General features: G+C 49.1%; 1 protein-coding gene across 2 annotated transcripts in view; it reads left to right on the top strand.

Moving 5' to 3' along the window:
• The window catches only part of AXL (AXL receptor tyrosine kinase), a 71,981-nt gene extending 61,166 nt beyond the window's left edge, over nt 1-10,815 (top strand). The window contains exons 15-20 of one of the 2 annotated variants that reach the window (XM_084814976.1): nt 317-409; nt 1,937-2,058; nt 3,322-3,431; nt 3,610-3,769; nt 4,105-4,241; nt 6,313-10,815. In XM_084814976.1, the coding sequence (XP_084671102.1) occupies nt 317-409; nt 1,937-2,058; nt 3,322-3,431; nt 3,610-3,769; nt 4,105-4,241; nt 6,313-6,676 (986 nt within the window). In that variant the 3' untranslated portion in view covers nt 6,677-10,815. The remainder of the gene's footprint in view (nt 1-316; nt 410-1,936; nt 2,059-3,321; nt 3,432-3,609; nt 3,770-4,104; nt 4,242-6,312) is intronic. The other variant, XM_084814977.1, reaches the window with a different exon arrangement.
• Nucleotides 10,816-17,423: the final 6,608 nt, after the last annotated feature.

Here is a 17,423-nt window from a genome sequence, read left to right as displayed (position 1 = left end):
CACTGCCAGCACGCTGTCCCTCACGCATTTGTCTGGAGCCAAAATAGCTTCCCCACCCCTGGTGTGTAGACATTACTGAGCTCAATGGACCCATGGTCTGAATCATTATAAGGCAGCTTCCTTTGTTCCCCTGGACCTGAAAGCCACTGCCAGGCATGTGCACACAGATGATGGCTGGGGGCCCTGCCCATACTCGGGATCGCTCTCATTCTGTGGGATTACTTCCCGCGTTCTGGATCTCCGACCCAGGAAATGGAAACAGATTTGGCTGCCTGGGCCCTGGCTCGTGCTCCCAACTTCCCTCTTCCCTCTGCAGTTGCCATCTGCACCCGCAGCGAGATGGAGGATTTCCTCAGCGAGGCCGTCTGCATGAAGGACTTCGACCACCCCAATGTCATGAAGTTGATTGGTGAGGACATGCGGGTGTGCACAGGTGTACATGCGTATGTGCAAAGCTGTGCACGTACCATCTTTTGACTGTGGCACATGAAGGGTTAGCGCCGAATGACTGCTTCGATCCAGGAGCAGGCATTCACATCTGAGTTTCCCCTCCACTCGCTTCCTTGTTATCCTCTCCGTAAGACCTGCCCCCTCCCGGTTCTGCTTTGTTCGCACTCCAAGGCATTCTGGGGCACGGACATTTTTTTCCCTTATGCCCACGTACATTGCCTGGTTAGGCTTGGTGCCCAGCATGTGAGACAAGGCAACTCAGGGAGCTGGGTGCACACTCGCCCATTCCATATAGGGCAGGCTGTGCTGGCTGTAGCCTGGGAAAAAATGGACAAGAGGAAACAGCCTTTGGATTGGGGGGCAGGGGGAGGCGGAATGGACGGATCGTCCCTGGGGAACAGGGCTCAGAGTGAGGAGGAGGAGAGAAGACTTCTTGGGAAAACAGATGTTGGCAAGGAGAGCTGAGAGCTCTGACAGGGACAGGGCACTGTGGGGGTGGGCGGAAGTTCGGCTAATGCAAATCAGGCTTGTTTGGTGCCTTGCGAGGCACGAAGGCGGGACTGTCCCACTCGGCTCCCACCCACCAGTTCCTCTTCCCGCGCCCCCCTCCGGTTCACATTAAGGAGGAATAGAGTAAAAATAACATTCAGCCCCAAGATGCAGCAGAAGAATGTGTTATTGGTTAAGAGGCCCCAAGAGAGGCAGTTCTCAAAGGGAAGGCCCTGGGTAAAGGCTAGGGGGCAGGTGTGGGACATGGGGGTCAGCTGCTGGGTAAGCTTGATGGGAGAGCCCCTCCTGCCTCCATCTCCCCCTCCTGCTCTTTCTCTCACTTGTGGGGATGCTGCAGGGCCTGGGCCTGCCCAGCTGGCCACCTCTCAAGTGAAATATAACCCCCCACTAGCTGCACAGGGTGGCCTGCTAGGGGCTTGATAGACCTCCCGCCTTTACTGCCTCCCCCCCCCCCCCGCTGGACTGAAAAACTGGGCGGAGGTAGGTGGGGGAACCATTGTCAAGCTCCGCATGGGCTACTGTTGAGCAGCGTTCGGCTTGGCAGGCCACAGACTAGTGCAGACCTGGGATATGTTGGATTACCGCACAGTGTCGGAGGAAAGACGAGAGCGCTTTCGGTACCCCAGGTTCTGTCAGAGGGGAGTTCTGCTTCATACGCAAAGCCGTGCGGGGGTTTTAAAAGTCTCTCCCGCCCCTTCCTCTTTGTGCGAAATAGACCCTGTTTCCATCCCATAGCCAGGAGAGGGAACAGGGCTCCCGGCTGGTGTCAACTCCCCACTCTGCTCCATCCAATAGGCCTCCACCCCCACACTGCGCCTGAGCTCCTGGCTCCCTCCCAGCCCCTTTATCTAGCTGATATTCAGCTGGGGGTCGGGGCTTCCCCACCTCCACCCTTGTTTTCCTCATAGATCAGTCATATTGCAGGGGGCTTGGGCAGCTGGGACATCCACGTTCTTTTTTTCTTTCTTTCCCCCAGGGGTCTGTCTCCAGAACACAGAGAGCGAAGGGTACCCCTCCCCAGTGGTAATCCTGCCCTTCATGAAACATGGCGACCTGCACAGCTTCCTGCTGTATTCCAGGCTGGGAGAGAGCCCAGTGGTACATAGTAATCCTGCAAGTCACCTGTTTGTGGAGAGGACACCCACAGGCCCGAGGTCACGAGGGGCTGGGCCGGTCCCCTCCATTCATCGACTGGCCACTCTAAGGAGACAGAAGGGTTCAGCCTTTGCTACACTCAGATGGGCTCGGAGGGTTTGGCGCCTTGCAAGGCACTAAGGCGGGACAGCCCTACGAGGCCCCCATCCAGACGAGGCTTGTATCGTGGCATCATTCTTCCTCAGTCACAGAATTCTACAGGGGGTCCTAACTACACTGCCTTCCACTCATATCCCTCCTGCATTTCCCCGCCGTTTCTTCCATCTTTTTCCTTAGCACAGAAAACCCGTCAAGGAGAAAAAGGCAGAGTAGTTGCACACGGCCTTCTGAGTGGTAGTGCTAGGAGCCCTCCGTTTGGAACTGCCCCTAGATGGAGACAGGTAGGCCTGATAGGCAGCTGTCATTCAAGGACCAGCTATTAGAAGGAGATTCCAAAAACTTTACTGTAAAAAAAAAAAGTCAAGTTACTAGCCAGTATGATTATGGAGAAAAAAATTAAAAGATGCGGACAAGGCTTGGAGAAATCTCTCAAGCTGTTTTTTCTGTATGTGCACAAGAGGAGAGTTATTATGAAACACTCAGGGCATCTCTACACCAGCCTAAAATCCTGCATTTAAAACAGGGCTTTCTGCTTCCGTTTTAAATGCAGGACCACAACTGACTCCCTTTTTCACCTGCTTCCTTTTCCCCCACCCCCTTCCCCCTCCTTATCCGAGTCTTCCATATCTTTCATTGATCTCGCTCCTCTTCTTGCTGCTTTAACTCTTTTCACAGAAGGAACTCAAGAGGAACACAGTGGGGTAATTTGATAGCTCATTATCTGCGATCTATTTAAAAATGGAACAAAGGGCATTTAGTGCAGGAGACTCCTTGGAGGGTCACGGCAGGGTCCACGGCATCATGTAAAGAGCCTGCAAATTTCCGTGAAGGAGCAATCTCAATCGCAGGATAAAAGCTCTGTGTGAAGGACCCCTCAGAGAGCCTTGCTGTGGATTATTAAATTAGATGTAACACAGAGACTGGCCACTAGAAGGGGACAGAGGGCGGATGTGGTGGGATATCCTTGGATCTGGGTTCTCTGTCGTCCAGTGTGGGTCTCTCTTCTAGCAGAGGCAAGAGGGTGAAATCTGGGGAGGAGGGGGCAAGATTCCTGCAGCGCAGCCCCTGTTTGGGTATAACAACTGCTACGTTCTCTTCGCCCTCCAGTACCTGCCCACGCAGACGCTAGTCAAGTTCATGACGGACATCGCTAGCGGGATGGAATACCTCAGTAGCAAGAACTTCATACATCGTGACCTTGCTGCCCGCAACTGCATGTGAGTGTATGGAACAGGAGGCAGCAAGAGAGGCAATTTAAAAGATCAGCAGACGTCTGTGTGTGTGTGAGGGGTGGGGGCGCGCAGTGCTGGAACCTTGCTACAGTCTGGCATTGATCCCCCACATCTCTGACACGCGTACCCCACGCATTCACCTCTGGCTTTCCGCCCCCAACAGGCTGAACGAGAGCATGACAGCCTGCGTGGCAGATTTTGGTCTCTCTAAGAAGATCTACAACGGCGATTATTACCGCCAAGGCCGTATCTCCAAGATGCCGGTTAAGTGGATTGCCATTGAGAGCCTGGCAGACCGCGTTTACACCATCAAGAGTGATGTGGTGAGCCAACCAATGGGTGCCTTTGATTCCTCCCTCCCAAGCCAATGAGAAGGCTGTCTTTTATTTCCCGCTGGGCGTGCTTCTATGCCTCTGGACCAGTCTTCTGCAATCTGGCACCTTCCAGATGTGTTGGCCGGCAACTCCCATAATTCCCCAGGCAGCGTGGCCGTTGGCCACGCTCCCTGGGAATTATGGGAGTTGCTGGCCAACACATCTGGTGGGCACCGGGTTGGAAAAGCCTGCTCTCAGCCAACGGGAGAAGCTGGATTCTGTGTTCGCCCAGCAGGCTATTTTTCTGCCTCCATCACACCCCTATTCTCACTCCTTCCCTGCAGTGGTCCTTTGGCGTCACTATGTGGGAGATCGCGACGCGAGGCCAGACGCCATACCCGGGTGTGGAAAACAGTGAGATCTATGACTACCTGCGTCAAGGCAACCGCCTCAAGCAGCCAATCGACTGCCTCGATGGCCTGTAAGCACCACCGCCTCTTTCACCGCTCCTTAAATGTCATGGATACTGTGTCTCCTTCCTTGATATTCCCATAATGCTGTGCAGCATGGCCCATTAGACCCTCTACCCAATAGCTCCCTCCCCTCCACAAGTCAGTCAGCCCTGATAGTAGAGGGGACTGTTGTGTTAGGAACAGTTGTTTCAGGACAAGATGGGAGGTGGGACAACTCCTAAGTAGTTCACGTCTTAAAAAAAGAAAAGAAAAAAGGCTCAGGTTTCTCTGGAAGCAACACCTAATTTAGAATTTATTCACATGTGAAGAATTACTTCGTTCTGTGTCTCCTGAAATTACCTCCAATAAAATTTATTGGGTGACTAATACAATGACAGGGGCAGAAAAGTTCCTATCACACCTCTCCAAAAATTGAAAAATCTCTATCATAGGTAGGCATTTTGTCCTCTAGTCTTTATTTTTATTACTTACATTTCTATCCTGACCTTCCTCCAAAGAGCTCAAGACAGCATCTAAGGTTCTTCCCCTCTACCCTCACACACATATTTAGCCTCACAGCAACCCTACGAGGTAGTTTAGGGATGGAGAGTGACTCGCCCAGGGTCTCCGAAGGAGCTTCATGGCTGAGTCCCCAGTCCAATATGCTAATCATTACACCATGCTTAGTCTTAGGCATGTGGGAGTAGGTTGTGAATACTCAGTGGGCAAGGAAATGCACTCTGTACATGCTCCAAAGTTATTTTTTCATCATGCAGCTGTAGCAGTGAAAACACAGGTCCAAGGGCTTGACTGCCTGGTTCATATTAAGCTCTCCCTTACAAACTTCAAAGGTCTGAGACGTTTGCAGCTCTGACATTAATTTTTACGCTCTCCCACAGTAGAGAGCGACTGTGCCAACCTAGCAGTTCGAAAGCAAGAAATTGCAAGTAGAGAATTAGGTACCACTTTGTCGGGAAAGGTAACAGCGTTCCGTGCACCTCGGTGTTCAGTCATGCCGGCCACATGACCACGGAAGCGTCTTTGGACAGTGCTGGCTCTTCGGCTTAGAAATGGAGATGAGCACCACCCCCTAGAGTTGGACGTGACTGGTTGGGGACACTTTTACCTTTTACAGTAGGGAGATGCAGCAGGCCCCACTCCCCATCTGAAATGTGTGTGGCAATGGAGGGCTTCCAATGGAGGGCTTCCTGCTATAAAGAGCTTTCACGCACACCAACAATATGGGTTTTTAATGAGTTTTTAATCAGGTCCTGGATTGTCTTTGCTCAATTGTTTAAAAATTGTTTTAGATATATGTTGTCTGTGTGTCTCCTATCTGTTTATGGTTTTATGTAAATGGGTTTTGCACTTTGTATAATGTACTTTTAATGGTTTTTAATTGTTGTGAACCGCCCAGCGAGCTTCAGCTATGGGGTGGGATAGAAATATAAGAAATGAAATGAAAATGAAAATGAACAGTTTTGCATTTCAGCCCCAGCTGAGGGTTCTCTGCAGTGGTGCAGCTAGTAATTTTAGACCCTGGACTTAATAATTGTCTCATGGGGGGTGTGGGTGTTAGATAGCTATGTGTAAAGCACATAGCATTCCATGCTTTACAACTGCTCCTACATTCCTGACATGTTAGAGAACCTTCCCTACTCACCCTAAACTGTTTGCTACCAGAAGGAAAAAGAAATACTCTGTGCATGTGCAGTTTTGCACTTTTGAACACATTTGCATCATAGCACCCATCATGACAGGAATAAAATGGAGTTTGCCTCCGCTGCCCTGATTTACTTGGGGATAAGTGCCGTTTTATTGTAGAAATGCATAAAAAGGATGTTTTTAAATTAAAAATACTAAAATGAGTGCCTGCAGCTATGCTCAGCCACATCCCGCTATAAAAGGTCTTTAAAAATAAGAACGGATGCTGTGGCTCACGGCACCAGCCCCCGTGGGCCTGTATGCAGCTCCCCTCATCACCTGCCATGTCCTGGGTGGTCACACGGGAGTCCCCTAGATTGCAGGGCCCTGGGCCTCGGCCCGGAAGTCCAGGCCTGGTTCTCCTGAAATGAGCTCTCCACCTTTCCACCCTTCCAGGTATGAGCTGATGCTAAGCTGCTGGGCCCTAAGCCCACGTGACCGCCCCAGCTTCGAGATCCTGCACCGGGAGCTGGAAAACACCCTCAAGTCCCTCCCTCCAGCCACGGACCCGGAGGAGATCCTCTACGTCAACATGGATGACGGGGCGGCCCCCAGGGAGGCGGAGCTGGGCGCTGTGGGGGGCCTGGGCCCCGAGGAGGTGCCAGCCAAGGAAAGCCAGTCGCTCAAGGCCGCGGTGACAGCTGCCGAGGTTCACCAGCCCCACGTGACGGGCCGCTATGTCGTGTGCCCCACCCCACTCGAGAGCAGCCGGCTCCTGACTGAGCCCCCCGGCTGTGCTGCCACTGAGGAAGGGGCCTGAACGGGATGGGGTGAAGGGATCTCAGGAGTGGGGAAGCAGTGGGGGGGGGGTGCAAGCAATCCTACAGGTACAGTTCCACACAGGGTTTGGGAGGGGGGGATCCAGTGGATACCTCACAAACCGACACACACATACCCTTGTCTTTAATGAACCATTGCCCCAATTTTGCTGACCTGTCTTTCCCTCTGTAGTACGCCTTCACCTGGTCGACCCCTCCTTTTTATGGAGGGGATTTGAACTGATCAGTCCTTGAGTGTGTCTCACGCCCACCATCCGCCCCGTTCGGTACATGCATTGGCACTCCCATCCCACATCACCAACATAAGGCGGAGACATACTCTAGACTCCAGAAGACAGGGATCGGAAGTGTGGGGAAAGTCCTTCTCAGGTTACGGTGGGGGGGAAAGGGTCAATCAAGGGGGCCCAGTGGGTAACCTGACAGAACAGAGGTTGCCCCTTTCCCCTCCCCATGTTAAAGGGAACTCAGCAATTTGCTCTCCCATTTTCCCCCCACCCAACTCCGTGGTCCAGATTTAGCTGGCTGCCACCAGCTAACGGGTACTGGGGTTCCACCTTTTGGGGAAGGGTGGGCTGCTCCTGTGACTTTAATGTCAGCCTGATGCACAGCGACTGTGTGGGTGAAGCTTTTCCTGGCATGGAGAAGCTGTGATGGGGAAAATCTTCCTTTGTACATCTGGCTGCTGTTAAAGGCACAGAAGCAGGGCTGGTATAAAAGAAAAAAGGTGGCGGCCCTCATGATTGCTTTTGGCATAGCCCAATGAGAGTGGTGCATGCCTTCCTCCTCCCCAACTTGTTTCACTGCCAGCTGTTTCACTGCCATGTCTCTTAGGATGCCCTTCCAGCAGGGGTCAATGAAACACAGGTGCCAAGAAGCTCATATCTGCCCTGAAGCCCAGATGGGGCAGACCTGACTGGTCATTTAGTGGCAAGGGAAATGCACTCTGTGTGTGCACAGATGCACCCTCCTTTATCACAGTTGCTTCTCAGCAGCCAACCCTGGTATTCAAAACTGATTCCGGAGATTAATTCTGGCTCAGATTTCAGCCATGCACACTGGGTGTCCACCTTGTCTGTTCTGTGGACAGTACCAAATTCTCCTCAACCGTTGGAACTTGGGTAGCATTAGATTCACCAGTTCATAGGTTATTGGGGCCACCTGTTTAGCCATAGCTGAATTGTTCAGCACAGTCCCCTGGGCACTCGTTGGCTGTGGGGCACGGCTGCTGCAGCAGGGCACAGAGGCTGTACTCAGGCAGGTCACAAGAGATTAAGATGCCTTCAGACATTTCCCTCCCTTCTGGCTGGGAGATTTTTTGAAGCACATTTAAGATGGGAGAAGGGAACAAGGGCACAGCTAAGATGGGAGAGGCCTTCATGCCTTCACGCCCAACTAGGCCAGAGCCTGCCTGGTAGTAGCAAGGTTAGCTAGTGCTGAAAATGTTACAATTGACACACCTTTTTTCCTGGCAAAAGCTTCTGTGCCTTTAACAGCTGCAGGCAGGCAGGAATTCAACAGGTGCACCTTTCACCACCACTAGATCTATGGGAAAAGCCCTACCTGCTGAATGTTTGTCTATGGCACAGGTACTACAGACCCTGCCTAATCACAATCAACCTTCTCCTGCAGTTGGAACAAACATTTGGATATGCATTTCCTAAATCATCCAGGTGTCTAAAGCAGGGTCAGTTGAATACATCCACCATGGACCTCTTGATGTGAAACAGACAGCCAAGCTAGGATTCCTTCCAAGCAACTTCTGCCATTTCAGTGTAGCATGCTTGCATGGGAATCCTGTGCAACCCCACACTGAAATAAGTGGAGGTTGTGCAAAACAGAATTACCTGCTGGCATACTCTTTTTTGTTAGTAACCATCCCGCGCTTTGCACTACTGCACATGCCCATAATTGCCGAAAATCACTTATTTCACGAATATCACACCTCTACAGAAGAAAAAAAACAATTTATTATTTCAGAGCCAAGCTCCACTCTGCATCAGTTTTACGACACTCCAGAATTCGGACCTGCCAACAGCAGTGTCCCTTGATTTATGACATGCTGGAAATGCTTCCCTTGAAGCTTCCACGGTGTCTTGCAAACCTCGGAGCAAATTTACATGTTCTGTTTTGGATGTAATGGCAGTTCCTTCTTGATAACTTGGTCAGCATGGAACTGCTTATATCAGTAGTCATGTCATAATGGCTCATTCCTGCTGGGAATTTCCTGTTGCACATTCAGAGACACTTGGGCTGGAAATACTTTGCAGTCTTTTTCTGAAAGCTGACAGTGGTTTGTAAAAAGGTTGTCTACTTGTGGTGCGTATACTCGTCCCACTTTCACTTTGGGTTAAACAGGCTTTGCAGGGTTTTGTGTTCAAATCCTGTCGCACCTGTTTGATCAGAAGCAACCGTGAAACAAAATAAATGTCTGTGGACCACTTTCAACTTTCTCAAAACCTATTGTCTGGCTCCAGCCTTCAACTAAATGCCTTTCCGCACAATTAGTATTATTATTTGCACAATAAATGCACATTTGTTACTTATTTGTTCTGTACAGTCCATATGACATCCCCTGTAGTTTGCAGCAGGAACACTTTGCATCAAAGGCCAGCTTACCCATAAGCCACCGTAAGCTTAGGGTATGTCCAGCCATGAGTACTTTGAGCAGTACAACTACTGTGTTCGCCTGCTTGCCACATTTTGTTCACACATACAATCTCCTCCCTAGAACTGAGTTCCACGGAAACAGGTTCTGTGCATTTAGGGCAGAAGTGCATTGCACTGACTGGCTCGTGACATCATGAACCCACCTCCCTGGGAGCATTTTTGTTAAGGCTAAACAAAAATCAAATTGGTTTTCTTTAAAAAAAAAGATGCCAAACAAATGCTAAATCAAATAAGCTTGCAAGTAGCACTGAAAGTGTTACCTTCCTTAAGTCACACAGCCTACCTGAACTGCGAGAAGCGTTGCAAAACAGGCAACTCTGTCAGTGTCTGGTTAGCACACAGCTTTGTGTGTACGTGAATTGCATTTTACGGTACATCTGTATGTGCCCTTTGCTCAGCCTTCCCCAACCTGGTGCCCTGCAGATGTGTCAGGCTGCAACTCCTATAATTCACAGCCCGCAAGACAGCTGGAGGGCACCAGGCTGGGGAGACATTAAGAAATGTCTTAATTTGCAGGTAGCTAACTTTGTGGCATGGGTGCCAGAAGTGGCGCAGGCAGCAAGGGGATCTGTGGTCCAAAGCCTGGCCTACCCTCTGTCTCTGTCATACCGTGCGGCTGGCTGCTCCCCAGCTCTGTGGCCTCAATGCCAAAAACATCTGGAGGCAACAGGGCTATATTATATGATAGCACGCACTGAAGTGGCACTATCTTGTCCTTTGGACTTAGGCCCTTCCTACACACAACAGCAACAGGGCCTGTGTCTTAGATGCTGCTTTTAAGAGGGATTGGGACCATTGTGGCAGGCAGGAGAGCGGAGACAAACCTCCCTCTGGCCTGCTGCTTCTGCCCCTGAAAGTGACTGTTCTGTTCCCCCTGCCCTGCCTGGCTGTGGTTTCCCAGCTAGGTTGACTTCAGGCCTCAGAGCCTGGGAGAGGTTTTAGGGAGAACCAGTAGACAGGGGAAGGGCTCCGTCTCTCTTGCCCGCTGCTCCAGACCTTTACCGCTGTGCAGCAGATCTGCATTCTGACACTGGCTTTGCTGCCTTCCCATCTAGTTTAGGGCTTTAACTTGTGGTACACCTGCCAGAACAATGAGCTACCACCTCTGTTAACTTGTACGGAGAGATGTGGTTACCCCACCCCACCCCTTTTAAAAGAAATTCATCATCTTCTGAATCATATTTTCAGTGACTACATTTCAGGTGTAAAGTCATGTTTTCCATTCCTCTTGCTGAAAGGCATTGATACAATCTGTCTCCCCTTTAAATTGGGAAAGAAAAGGTTGGACTGGGGAGATCAGGCACTTTCCACAAGAACTCTGTTGCTGGCCTGAGGGGGCGTCCGAGTGCTACTACATTAAAATCAAAGTTTCTCTGCCTGCTGCGTTGATGTGTCTGCAGAACAGTCGACTCTTTGTTTTCCTACAGATTCTTATTAATGAAATGTTTTTTTTAAAATAAATAAAGATATATATATAAATGTATATACTTTTTAAAAAATTGCTGTATATTAAATGTTTTTTTCACTGCCTTACTTTTGTACAAACACATTTCCCTCTCAGGGCAAGGTCTGTTTTGAGAGAGAGAGAGAGAATGCTCTGTGATATATTTTGCTTATAAATAAAAACGTCCTTTTAAAAAATTGAAAAATCTGGAACTAGACAAATTCAACAAGGAAAAACAAAGATATGGGGAGGGGTCAAAACCCAGGAGTGGAAAACGTGCTTTTCTTGGATGAGGTACCAAATTCAATCCCAGCATCTTCAGTTAAAAGCATCTCCGGCTGCAATAACTTGTACACTGCTGCTCAGATGTTGAATGGCAACCTTCCCCAACCTGTTGCCCTTTGGATGTGTTAGACTACAAGTCTCATCATCCCCAGCCTGTGATGGGAGTTGTAGTCCAATTCATCTGGAGGGCACCAGGTTGGGGAAGGCTGATCCCAGTGCATGGGATCAATGTAGCTCTTTCCTTTTGAGGAAATCACCAAATGCAGCAACCTTTTGCCATGGGGTAAATGCCTTCTTTCCCGCTGCCCCAGCCCCAGCCCCAGCCAGCATATTGTGTGGAACGTATGGATTATGATCTCGTGCCTGACATCGGCACCTATTGCCTAGTGCCAATGCCATCACAAGTGGTGAACAACCCAAGGCCAGCTGGTCCAGGTGGCGAACCTACAGTTAGCAGATTTTGTCCAAAATATGCCACCCCTACCTGGCCGTTTGATCCTGCTTGAAACAGGTCTAGGAGAAGAAATCCACCTAGGAGGAGGCACCTCTCAGTGACACTAAGCAGACATCCCAGAGCGTTCTTTTTCCTGACTGGTTTTTCCTTGCGGGGAGTGAGGGAGGGACTAGATTACTCTATCCAGGCATAACCCCATAAGGTTATGGGGCCACGCTATCAAGTAGGAGAGGGCAACGATCATTCTAGTCTCTGCCTCTGATGGCAGGAAAGCTAAAGCTCCTGCGCCCTCCCTCTTCCTTGCGCTGTTTTGCCTACCTTTATTTTTTAATTATTGTTACCTTTTTTCTCTTTACAAATGGAGTGCACACATGTCAGTTTAAAAGCGCGTTAATCCGCTGGCCTCTAAACTGCTGTTTTTTTCTGCCATTTCCCATTCTTGTGGTAAATAGCCACGGTGGCATTGAAACAGACTTAGGAGAAGCAGCGCTGGTGAGGTGACGGGACCAGCAGCAGTCGGCTGCCTGCCCGCCCTCCATCACATAACTGGGCCAAACCTTTGCAGGGGTGGGCAACTTGTAGCCTTCCGGATGTTTTGGCCTACAACTTTGATGAGCTTCTGCTGGGCTTGAAAAACCTGGCTGTTCAGGCCGGCATTTGGGGTGGGTTAGGGTTTTTTAGAGCAGGGTTGTTTTGTTGTTTTGTTATGTTGTTTTGTTCAGTTGATTATGTAAATTCGTTGTATTTCGTGTTGTTATTAGTATTGTTTGAGACCTGAGCAGTTCGAGACCTGAGTGCTGCGTGACGGAGTGAGCTCCCGTCTTCAGTCCCAGCTCCTGCCAACCTAGTAGTTCAAAAGCAAGAAATTGCAAGTAGATAAATAGGTACCGCCTCGGCGGGAAAGGTAACAGCGTTCCGTGCACCTCGGTGTTCAGTCATGCCGGCCACATGACCACGGAAGCGTCTTTGGACAGCGCTGGCTCTTCGGCTTAGAAACGGGGATGAGCACCACACCCTAGAGTCGGACACGACTGGTTGGGGACACCTTTACCTTTTTATTAGTATTGTATGCCGCCTAGAGTGGCCGGGTAGCTGGCCAGATGGGCGGCTAATAAATCAAATAAATAATAACCTCCCTTCACCATTGGTGATGCTGGCTAGCGCTGATGGGAGTTGTAGGCCAAAACCTCTGGAGGGTCACAAGTTGCCCACCCCTGCCTTAGAGGCAGTTGGCCCTGTGGGCAGCTGTCTTTGGGTTTCAGCGAGTTGCGGCAGAGCTGTTCTAGTTTTTCTGGGGATTCCAGATCCCAGCCTTGCGATCGCTCTGTTCCTTCGCGTGACTTAAGCCAGAAGGGGTTGTTTACTTCTGAAGCCAATGCAGTGGGGGCAACATGCTTCACACTGTGCCCCCCTTGCTAGGGGGGGGAACCCATGAATAGTCACATTCAGGCTTTGCCCGCCCTAATTGTTGGTGTCTCAGTTCAAGTGAGTAACGGAGAACAAGGCCGTCCATTGAGCGGGGGGCATCTTTCACCACAAGCATCTCCCTCGTAATCTGGGGCAAGGGATTATGCTCTTTTGCAATTGTCCCCAGCACTTGATGGGGAGAGCCTAACCGCCTGCCCCCCCCCCATCACAAACACCACTCTGTTTCCCTCCAGCCTCAACGGGTAGGGGGAGGAGGGTTGGAAAAGAGGGCTCCAGAAAGAGAGAAAAACAGGGCAGATGGGTGGGGAGTGAGATAGAAGTGACTGTGGAAATGAAGATATTCCCGAATGGTGTGTGAACCCCCTGTGTCAGCAGAGCAGGATTCCGGGTTGCCTCAAAACTTACCTTTACAGCTTTAAGGGCTGGAAACCTGTCCCAGGTTTGAATCTTTGCTTGCTTATTTATTTGTTACATTTCTATTGAGGGTTTTTTCCTCCAAGGAGCCCAAGGAGGGTACATGATCCTCCTCTCCATTTTATCCTCACAACAACCTTGTGAGGTAGGTTAGGCCGAGTGTCAGTGAATGGCCCAAAGTCACCCAGTGAGCTTCACAGCTGAGTGGGGATTTGAACTCATGTCTCCCAGACCTAGTCTAACGCTCTAATCAATACACCACACTGGCCCTCAACAGGTTCAAAGGCTCCAATGGCCAGGCTGACTGCTGATGATGGGAACTGTAGCCCAACACAACTGAAGGACACCAGGTTGGGGAAGGCTGGTATAGACTAGAGCTGGGCAATTTGTGGCCCTCCAGATGTTTTGGCTTAAAACTCCCATCAGCCCTAGCCAGCATAGCCAATGATGAGGCATTACGGAAGTCCTAAGTCAAAACACCTGCAGGACCACACATTGCCCACTCCTGGACTAGAACCTTGGAAATTTGGAGATAGGCTAGGCCCCTGGCCAGCCTAAAAGTTCAGGGGGGGGCTGTCCAAAAAAAGTAAGGGGGCAGTTCATCTGGTTTGCAAGCCTTTTAAAGACAAAATTGTAAACTGTTCTTTAATTATTTGTTTGTTAAAAAAAAATGGCAGGGAGAGAACATTTAGGGGGGCAGGCTACAGGCCTGAGACAGGCCACTTTCAAAGTCAGGCAATGGGTTACTTTGAAAGTTCATAGATGTAAATACATTTACATGCCACTTAGGATGGACACACACCCATGGGATCCTTATGCTACCAAGGCTATGCTCTCGCACAGTTTCCGAAAAGCAGGATTGCAATGGTTTTTCCACAACTGTATCAGTACTACAGTATATCCCCTACAGACATTGGATAATTCTTGGCCGCACAACAGTGTTGAAGTAAGCAGTGCAGGGCAAACAGTTGTATCTGCACTGTCATCTGCGCTGTTGTCAGACGCACACCCAGACCCCTTTTGCCTGCTCCCAGGTTGATGCAGACGCACCTGTGCCTACGGCTCCCTGGCTGGTGCATTTTTAAAAATGTGGATGGTATTAGCCCCAAAATATGGAGCCCTTTGGGGCCAGGTGTCAACAGCCTATGCTTATTTATTAGAGTGCGCTAGGCCTATTGGTTGTGAGAGTTGTGTCTCACTGGGGCGTAGGGAGCTCACTTCATCTCCTGCAAGGCGAGTGCCAGGGGTTGGGAAACTGATCTCATGTCGTGTCTCGGGTGTGTATGGCACAACTGCCCTCTACTGGTCAAAGGTTTGCATTGTAAATGCAGACAGAAACTTCTCTCAAAAGTACTCTTTTGGCTGGGGTGAGGAGATCTCTGGATCTCCAGATGTTGTTGGACTACAGTTCCCATCATCTGTGATCAAGGGCAATGTGGCTGGGGCTACTGGGTGTTCATCTGGAGGGCTGCAGGCTCTCCACCCCTGATCTTGGGTGTCAGTGAACTGAAATGGACTGGAATGGGCCACTTCACATCAGATGACCACTAGATCTACTACTGTGGACAAGAGGACCACAGAAGAAATGGAGTAGCCTTCATAATTAATAATAAAGTGGCTAAAGCAGTGCTGGGATACAATCCAGAAAACGATAGAATGATCTCAATTCGAATTCGGGGAAAGCCATTGAACATCACAGTGATCCAAATATATGGCCCAACCACAGATGCTGAAGAAGCAGAAGTAGATCAGTTCTATGAGGATCTGCAGCACCTACTGGATAGTATGCCAAAAAGAGATGTTATTTTCATTACAGGTGACTGGAATGCTAAGGTGGGTAGTCAAATGACACCTGGAATTACAGGCAAGCATGGTCTGGGAGAACAAAATGAAGCAGGACATAGGCTGATAGAATACTGTCAAGACAACTCACTGTGCATAACAAACACTCTCTTCCAACAACCTAAGAGATTACTTTATACATGGACTTCACCAGACGGTCGACACCGAAATCAGATTGACTACATCCTTTGTAGCCAAAGGTGGCGGACGTCTATACAGTCGGTAAAAACAAGACCTGGAGCTGACTGTAGTTCAGATCACGAACTTCTTATTGCACAATTTAGAATCAGACTAAAGAGAATAGGGAAGACCCACAGATCAGTTGGATATGAGCTCACTAATATTCCTAACGAATATGCAGTGGAGGTGAAGAATAGATTTAAGGGACTAGATTTAGTAGATAGGGTCCCGGAAGAACTATGGACAGAAGTTCGCCACATTGTTCAGGAGGCGGCAACAAAAAACGTCCCAAAGAAAAAGAAAACCAAGAAGGCAAGATGGCTGTCTGCTGAGACGCTGGACGTAGCCCAAGAAAGAAGGAAAGCAAAAGGCAACAGTAAAAGGGGGAGATATGCCCAATTCAATGCAAAATTCCAGAGGTTAGCCAGAAGAGATAAGGAATTATTTTTAAACAAGCAATGCGTGGAAGCGGAAGAAGATAATAGAATAGGAAGGACAAGAGACCGCTTCCAGAAAATTAGAAACATCAGAGGTAAATTCCAGGCAAAAATGGGTATGATCAAAAACAAAGATGGCAAGGACCTAACAGAAGCAGAAGAGATCAAGAAAAGGTGGCAAGAATATACGGAAGATCTGTATAGGAAGGATAATAATATCAGGGATAGATTTTATGGTGTGGTCAGTGAGTTAGAGCCAAACATCCTGAAGAGTGAGGTTCAATGGGCTTTAAGAAGCATTGCTAATAATACGGCAGCAGGAGACGACGGTATCCCAGCTGAACTGTTTAAAATCTTGCAAGATGATGCTGTCAAGGTGATGCATGCCATATGCCAGCACATTTGGAAAACACAAGAATGGCCATCAGATTGGAAAAAAATCAACTTATATTCCCATACCAAAAAAGGGCAACACTAAAGAATGTTCGAACTATCTAACAGTGGCACTTATTTCACATGCCAGTAAGGTAATGCTCAAGACCTTGCAAGGTAGATTCCATCAATTCATGGAACGAGAATTGCCAGATGTACAAGCTGGGTTTAGAAAAGGCAGAGGAACTAGAGACGAAATTGCCAATATCCGCTGGATAATGGAGAAAGCCAGGGAGTTTCAGAAAAACATCTGTTTCTGTTTTATTGACTATTCTAAAGCCTTTGACTGTGTGGATCATCACAAATTGCGGCAAGTTCTTGGTGGTATGGGGATACCAAGTCATCTTTTCTGCCTCCTGAGGAATCTGTATAACGACCAAGTAGCAAAGGTAAGAACAGACCACGGAACAATGGACTGGTTTAAGATTGGGAAAGGAGTACGGCAGGGCTGTATACTCTCACCCTACCTATTCAACCTGTACGCAGAACACATCATGCGACGTGCTGGGCTTGATGAATCCAAGGCTGGAGTTAAAATCGCTGGAAGAAACTTTAACCATCTTAGATATGCAGACGATACCACTTTGATGGCTGAAAGCGAGGAGCAGCTGAGGAACCTCATGACGAAGGTGAAAGAAGAAAGTGCAAAAGCTGGGTCGCAGTTAAACCTCAAAAAAACCAAGATCATGGCAACCAGCTTGATTGATATCTGGCAAATAGAGGGAGAAAACGTGGAGGCAGTGACAGACTTTGTATTTCTAGGCGCAAAGATTACTATAGACGCTGACTGCAGCCAGGAAATCAGAAGACGTTTACTTCTTGGGAGGAGAGCAATGAGAAATCTTAATAAAATAGTGAAGAGCAGAGACATCACACTGACAACAAAGGTCTGCATAGTTTGTTGTTGTTCTTCAGTCGTTGAGTCCGACTCTTCATGACCCCATGGACCATGGCACGCCAAGCGTTCCTGTCCTCCGCTCTTTCCCGGAGTGTGCTCAAATTCATATTCATTGCATCGGTGATGCTATCTAGCCATCTCATCCTCTACTGTCCCCTTCTCCTTTTGTCTTCAATCTTTCCCAGCATCAGGGTCCGCATAGTTAAAGCAATGATATTCCCCGTAGTAACCTATGGCTGCGAGAGCT

Source organism: Heloderma suspectum, chromosome 10 (genome assembly GCF_057233095.1).
Source record: "Heloderma suspectum isolate Gila_16-S chromosome 10, 16-S_ref, whole genome shotgun sequence".
Taxonomy (NCBI): Eukaryota; Metazoa; Chordata; class Lepidosauria; order Squamata; family Helodermatidae; genus Heloderma; species Heloderma suspectum.
The sequence above is the reverse complement of the archived record's forward strand: the minus strand, read 5'-3'. Positions and strand labels throughout refer to the sequence as shown.